The 7,787-nt window shown below is 40.2% G+C and overlaps 2 protein-coding genes across 2 annotated transcripts in view; both read right to left on the bottom strand.

The window, feature by feature from the left end:
- Window positions 1–739, bottom strand: part of Pmar_PMAR007431 (hypothetical protein) — a gene marked incomplete at both ends in the record, with an annotated part of 4,145 nt that extends 3,406 nt beyond the window's left edge. Inside the window, one exon of the mRNA XM_002774852.1 lies at window positions 712–739. Coding sequence (XP_002774898.1) covers window positions 712–739 — 28 coding nt within the window. The remainder of the gene's footprint in view (window positions 1–711) is intronic.
- Window positions 740–1,734: 995 nt separating this feature from the next.
- Window positions 1,735–7,787, bottom strand: part of Pmar_PMAR007430 (AP-1 complex subunit gamma-1, putative) — a gene marked incomplete at both ends in the record, with an annotated part of 9,597 nt that continues 3,544 nt past the window's right edge. Inside the window, 9 exons of the mRNA XM_002774851.1 lie at window positions 1,735–1,899; window positions 2,145–2,264; window positions 2,872–3,006; window positions 3,061–3,171; window positions 3,221–3,272; window positions 4,916–5,029; window positions 5,085–5,212; window positions 5,894–6,031; window positions 6,743–6,815. Coding sequence (XP_002774897.1) covers window positions 1,735–1,899; window positions 2,145–2,264; window positions 2,872–3,006; window positions 3,061–3,171; window positions 3,221–3,272; window positions 4,916–5,029; window positions 5,085–5,212; window positions 5,894–6,031; window positions 6,743–6,815 — 1,036 coding nt within the window. The remainder of the gene's footprint in view (window positions 1,900–2,144; window positions 2,265–2,871; window positions 3,007–3,060; window positions 3,172–3,220; window positions 3,273–4,915; window positions 5,030–5,084; window positions 5,213–5,893; window positions 6,032–6,742; window positions 6,816–7,787) is intronic.

Here is a 7,787-nt window from a genome sequence, read left to right as displayed (position 1 = left end):
CAGTCTAGCCCTTTCTGCTGAAGACAGATCCAATCTACTCAACAACTTCACCACACAGGAAAGAGCGTATCTAGAGCAACGCAGACTGAACACAATCAAAAACAGGATGGGGAAATATGCATATGGTCAACTACATGTGTTGATGACGATATGAAAACCCTGAGAAACTTTGGAATGCCTATTGGTTTCTGTACACTTCTACCCGAATTCGCCTGCGAATTTTCATAATACAGTAGTGTGAGAGAAAATATGCACATGGTCAACTACATGTGTTGGTGACAATATCAAAATTTAGGGAAATTCTTGTTATTCGTACGAACTCAGGTAGAAATACGCAGAAATCAACAAAAATTTTCGGAAATTTTCACCAAATTTTAGAAATTGCCACCAACACATATAGCTGACCATGTTCATATTCTTCCACACTACTCAAAAATCCCCCACACGCTGCTGGAAACCATTTGAAATCTCATACATGGACTTTCAGCATTGAAACTTTTTCGCGAAAAAACATGTCAGAAAATTCAAGACGAGCATCGTCACTCGAGTTTCACGACCCGTTTTACGTAAAGTGGTGCAAAACTCGGTGAAAAACGCGATTTTCGCGGTGATATGCAGTAGTCTTGGAATATGTTTTTCATATCACTAAGGTGAAACTCCACTATATATATACCAACTCTATCCCCATGACAATACGGCTGACGACCGTACCATTTTCTACAAAGTCTCTACTGTGCATTTCTCAATCGAATAACAACTAAGATATGATCAATACGGACTTGTGAAAAACTTCCAGGGAATTCCCCTGTAAATTTCACCACACTAGTGATATGAAAAAACACTAGTGAAAAAAACTTATTTCCGACTACTGCATATCACCGCGAATATCGAGTTTTACGCCACTTAACGTTAAACGAGTCGCAACTTACTCGCATATCACGATCGGGCCTTGGTCAGCATTCTGAGCATTATCCCCCTTAGCGGCGCCGCCCATCCTGATGGTCCCTATAGAACCAATTTCGCTCACCATGGACGATGATGCCTTTTGAGTGATCTAACACAAGAAATGAAAATCCAGTGTGTGGGAAAATATGCACATGGTCAACTATATGTGTTGGTGACAATATGAAAATTCCGAGCAAATTTTGGAAAATCCTTATTGGTTTCTGTAAACTTCTACCCGAATTCGTGTGTGAATTTTCATAATATAGTGATAAAACTTTTGAGCTCAGCTGAGGAAAGCAACCATATATTTCTACTCCAACACTGTGAAGACAAATCTTACTCTTACTACACAGCCACGCACAACTCATCGCTGAAGTTTCATCCTAGTGATATGTAAAACACTAGTGCAGAACATATTTCACAATTCACTTCGGGGAATATAACTATGTTATCGCTCGCGAAAACATACACGTCTTAAATTTTCCAGTAGTAGTATTACACCACTTCACGTTAAACACGTGAAACTTCAGTGATCAACTCAAAGTACTGTTGACTAGCATGCTCAATCGTGTGCACGCGAGTACCATCGCATGCGTGATGCTCCATAACTTTGCACGCATGCACAAGCGGAGGAGCCGAGCTACTTGTTATCGTCGGACGTATGAGTCTACTATTTGTTACTTTGCTCTTACTTGACTTCTTTTCGACCGTGTTGGTCAATCCATAATGAAGTCAAAAACACCCCAAAAATTCCAGAACATTCAAAATGAGTATTTCACATTTATACAATCAACTACCCAGACGCTCGTAGATCCTGAAAATCCTTACAAATTCGATAAGATCAATAACATCCTCATTAGTAATATCAATTTCCTTCCCATCAGCTCCCATCACACCCTTCGCATCAACCAACAGATCGCCATACTCTCCAATTGCCCACAAGGCTGCCTCCACCTGAACAGCAGCAAATCGATCAAGCGATCGATATTGTTCTCACCAGTGAGTCGCTAGTTTTAGATGCTAATCTCTGCGGCTTGGACTGACCGAGTGTTTCCTGAATACAAAAAAAGGAGTTTCACCCTAGTGATATGAAAAACATATTTCACGACTACTGCATATCACCGCGAATATCGCGTTTTTCACCGATCACGTAAAACGCGTAAAACTCCAAAAATTGTCAATCGTCTCCCGAGTACTACCAACATCGCGAAATACAACTTGTGGACGGCGTAGTTATGCAGTGGTGGACTCGATGCGATAGCAGTACAAACCAACGACAATACCGAGCCAGGAACTGACGAGCCCGCCAGCAACATAACCTGTTGAAAGAAAAGGATACTCACAGCACTTGTCGTCTAGAGAGGAGGAATAGGCGTGCAAGCGTAACTTTTTCAAAAATGAGAGTTTCACGTTAATTTATAAACTACAACTACTGAAAAATATGCATATATGTTGAATAGAAAAATGAGAAACAATTCCGACAAAAATTGTAATAAATTTCTTCACACTTCTACCCGAATTCGTATATAAACTCCCACAACCAGCGCGAAGACTCCAAAGCTGGGCTTAGGAAAACGAACACACATATTTCTCCGAAACTGATTTTCTAACACATGCCATGAACTCTCCCTAACTTAACCAAATCTACAACCAGGAATACAATGGAGCTTCACGATCCGTCTTACGTGAAGTGGCGCGAATTTTACTCCATGTGAAAAAATGCGATGTGAAGTGAATCGAAAACACTTCGCGATTTACACCGGACAAATCACCCCTTACCACATAAACCACATCGCGTGTTTTACGCGTTATTCACCACTCACATGCGTTTTTCACCAAGTGAAATGTGAAATATGTTTCTAATATCACTAGGGTGAAACTTCAGTGTAATCAAACATGAAACCGTCAACAACCGGCCCAACCCACCTTGATAAGAGTATCAATTTGCCACCTCCTACTGGGGGCATATTTCCTCGCCATATTGCATATACAAGATACGAGGTCAGCCCGGAAATCAGCGTCGGTAACAATGAGATAGTTCAAAAACTCATTCGTCATTTGCTAACATCACCAAAATCTTGAAATCTTACCAAATCTTGCATTTCCTCAACGCACCTTCACATTATCCTCATTAATAAGACTATAAGCCACATCCAAAGCCCTTCTTCGTAAGCTGATATCCGGGTCGGTGAGACAGCTCAAAATGACCGACCGGTGTTCCTGGACCTACGCCAACCGAAAGGTCCCGGGTTCAATTCCTGCTCCTGACACTTACCGCGCCAATATCAACTGATACCAAACCCTTCAGAGCTTCCAAAGCGACGTATCTGAAAAATCCGCCATGAATACTGATGAACGTAGGAATACGTAATACTTGTTAGAGGAATTTCGATCACCACAATGGCGTTTCACCCTAGTGATGTGAAAAACACTAGTGAAAACTATATTTCACGACTACTGCATATCACCGCGAAAATCGCGTTTCTCACCGAGTTTTACACCACTTCACGTAAAACTCCAATTCATATCAAGAGCCATGGGAAAAGGAACTCCACGTTTCGAATCGACATCAATACTCTGTGAAAAAAACGCGATATTCGCGATATGCAATGTGTTTTTCATATCACGGGTGGAACTCCACAATAGCCAGTATATGCGAATTCAAGTGGTTCAACATTTCGATATCTAAGATCGCCTCGGCTAGATATAAAAACGGTTGATGACAATATGAGAATTCTGATCGGAAATTTTTGAAAAATTCTCATTAGTTTCTGTACACTTCTACCCGAATTCGTGTATAAACTCCTTAAACTGGTGAAATAACTCCTGCTGAGCTCAGGTGAGGAAAGCGATTACATATACTCCTACTCCAACACTGTATAGGAAACTCCTGAGCTCAGGTGCTGAGGAAAGCGATTACATATACTCCTACTCCAACACTGTATAGGAAACTGCTGAGCTCAGCTGAGGAAAGCGATTACATATATTCCTACTCCAACACTGTATAGGAAACTCCTGAGCTCAGGTGCTGAGGAAAGCGATTACATATATTCCTACTCCAACACTGTATAGGAAACTCCTGAGCTCAGCTGAGGAAAGCGATTACATATATTCCTACTCCAACACTGTATAGGAAACTCCTGAGCTCAGGTGAGGAAAGCGATTACATATATTCCTACTCCAACACTGTATAGGAAACTCCTGCTGAGCTCAGGTGAGGAAAGCGATTACATATACTCCTACTCCAACACTGTATAGGAAACTCCTGAGCTCAGGCGGTGAGGAAAGCGATTACATATACTCCTACTCCAACACTGTATAGGAAACTCCTGAGCTCAGCTGAGGAAAGCGATTACATATATTCCTACTCCAACACTGTATAGGAAACTCCTGAGCTCAGGTGAGGAAAGCGATTACATATACTTCTACTCCAACACTGTATAGGAAACTCCTGAGCTCAGGTGAGGAAAGCGATTACATATACTCCTACTCCAACACTGTATAGGAAACTCCTGAGCTCAGTAGCTGAGGAAAGCGATTACATATATTCCTACTCCAACACTGTATAGGAAACTCCTGAGCTCAGCTGAGGAAAGCGATTACATATATTCCTACTCCAACACTGGAGTTTCACCCGTTTTACGTGAAGTGGTGTAATACTCTATGTGAAAGGTGCGACTCAGAGTGAATTGAAAATTCACTACTTACATATATTTTTGCAAAGGGGGATGTGATTTTTTCACTAGTGTTTTTCATAACATGGGTGAAACCCCACTATACAGTAGGTGTCAATCTGATATGCAAATGTGTGACAAATGATAGTGAACAAGTTGTCGCTATCATCACAGTCCCAAACGGGTACTCTCATAACAATACATGTTCATAGCCATCGTTACATTGCAAATCGATTCTCATCAATCTCACATCACATTTGCATATCAAATTAACACACACTGTATTTGCCACTTACTTCACGTTATTATCCTTATGCGTGAGAAATCTTCCCAAAATGTTAATACCAAGGACCCTCAAAGAAGGATCCGCCACCGGTCCAACGTACACTATCGTACGCACACACTCGTATCTAAAGGTTGACCACATAAGATTCAAAATAGGCCCATTTCGAGCCTTCCACTTACAGCACGGCATTGCCCGCATTCTTCACAGCTTCTGTATTTGTCGCTACTTGCGCTAAAACATCACTCACATCTTCCGGTAGTGGTTGGTTCAAATTCGTCAACAAACGCAGCGTACGAAGGATCTTCACCTGATCGAGAAAAACTTGAAAATTTATCTGAAAATTCATCCACATTTCCCAACGTGACCAACTACGCTAGCCTCTCCTTTCGGACTGACAAGAATTTTCTATTATAAAAGTATTCCTACTACAGTGCGTGTCAACTTGATATGCAAATGTGTGTTATTTTCCGAGATTAATGAGAATCGATTTGCAATGTAACGATGGCTATGAACATGTGTTGTGATGATGAGAATACCCGTTTGGGACTGTGATGATAGCGACAACTTGTGCACTATCATTTATCCTACAACATAACACACATTTGCATATTTATTTTCCTATCTGCTACACAAAAATTCTGTTTTTGTCACTCATTTTCAATTTTGTCATTTACCTGTCACACCGACCATTCCAGTCCACTCCCACATAAACAGTGCGTGTCAATTTGTTATGCAAAATGTGTGTTATTTTCCGAGATTAATGAGAATCGATGTGCAATGTAACGATGGCTATGAACATGTGTTGTGATGATGATGAGAGTACCCGTTTGGGACTAATGAGCGATTTCTAGGAGGCACTCTCCTACTTATCGAATTCTCTGCCGTATAACGCACTGGAGTTTTACCCTAGTGATATGAATTAAAAACACTTTGCGAATTACACCAGCCAAATAATCACATCTCACGTAAAACTCTCGCGGCCCCCTACCTGCAAAAACGGATCAGTAATTCCACCAGCATCGTACTCCTGCGAATTGCCATAACCGCTGATAGTGAGCGACCTCAGCAACTTCACCAAAGTAGGTTGAACGTATGCGAGCTCTTGACGATAAACTTCCGGATTGGTCTGAAGAAAAGTTATTTCCATAAAAAACACCGCAAATTAATTGCAAACCTTCATGGAGTTTCACGACTCGTTTTGCATAAAGTGGCGTAAAACTCGGTGAAAAACGCGATATTCGCGGTGATATGCAGTAGTCGTGAAATATGGTTTTTCATATCACTAGAGTGAAACTCCGATGAGTTTTCAAAATGCAATCTTATTTTTCCACGATTATTATAATATTTCTACCACTCCTGACAAAGATCGTAAAACCTTTCTTATGTTATATAATGAAGTTTCACTCGGGATATAAAAAGCACTATTAAGAGGCATTTTTCGCATTTCACTTCGTGAAAAAAAACGCATGTGAACAGTGAATAACGCGTAAAACACGTGATGTGTTTCACGTGATGTGGGGTGATTTGTCCGGTGTTATTCGCCAAGTATTTTCAATTCACTTCATATCGCGTTGTTCACACGGAGTGTTACGTCACTTCGCGTAAAACGCGTAAAACTCCCGTGCTTTCGAATCAACAAAAGCCAGTGCTGAAAAAAAATGTTGCTTTCCTCACCTAAGCTCAATACTTTCTTCACATATCATTCAGATTGGGAGAATATTCAACATACATGCAAAGAAACTAACAATAATTTCCCCAGAATTTTCATATTGTCACCAACACATGTGGTTGACCATGTGCATATTCCCTCCACACTGGCAGAAACATTCCTCCTTACTTTTAGCAGATAATCAATCAAACTTAACGCGCTCAACAACACGCCGTGACTTCCCGACGATCCTGCGTGTGCTCTGAATACATCAACCAAATCGCAAAACAAAAAATTCTCCTTGTCGAAAAATGCTATAAATTTCCGCAGAAAAATTTTCAAAACATGTGTAAGAGCAGCGAGTGAAACTCCAAATTCGCTGTTGCCGGTGTGAAGTAAAAATTTACAATAAAAAAGTCATCGAAGAAAATTTAAATCAATACAAAAAATTGAGTTTGTCGCTAACGAAGTGGATTCCCACAATAAATATTTCTTTGCTGGAAAAATTATTTTTTCCCTAATTTTTTTCATTTTTATTTTTTTTTCATTTTTTCTTTCAAGTTCGCACCCAATCCTATAACTCAAGGTTTGTAAATATTTCTAATCAATCCAGAAATCATAACCAAATTAACATAGATATCACCAAATTCACATAAATATCACCAAATTCACATGAAGATCACTAAATTCACGTGAATATCACCAAATCCCAATCGCATTCCCACTCACCCCGTCGTCCCGCATGCTCCCTCAACTAACGGACCAACATGTGCTGAGAATTTATCCTCCAATTCGTTTACCTGATGACGAAAAAAAAATACAAAATTTCCACCGAAAAGTAGCATAAAATTCAGAAAATTCAATTTGACACATACTTCTTCTTCCCAATTTTTCCGGTGAAATTTTTTATCCTCATTTTTCCACGCGTATTCTTCTCCCCAGTTCAACTGATCACACACAAGGCGCGCGCGGTTCGAAATCAAATACGCATAAAAAAAGTGACTAGTGCTGTGATAGTCCTGGGGAAATTCGCACATGGTCAACTACATGTGTTGGTGACAATATGAAAATTCTGAGGAAATTTCGGAAAAACTCTCGTGATTTCTGTACACTTCTACCCCAATTCATACGTAAACTCCTAAATTCAGCTGAGGAAAGCGAACATATATTCCTCCAACACTTTTGATTTTTTTAATACATTGGAGTTTCACCCATTCTACGTGAAGGGGCGTAA

Source organism: Perkinsus marinus, assembly GCF_000006405.1.
Source record: "Perkinsus marinus ATCC 50983 genomic scaffold scf_1104296957216, whole genome shotgun sequence".
Classification (NCBI taxonomy): Eukaryota; Perkinsozoa; order Perkinsida; family Perkinsidae; genus Perkinsus; species Perkinsus marinus.
Note: the sequence above shows the minus strand (reverse complement) of the source record. Positions and strands in the feature narration are given on the sequence as shown.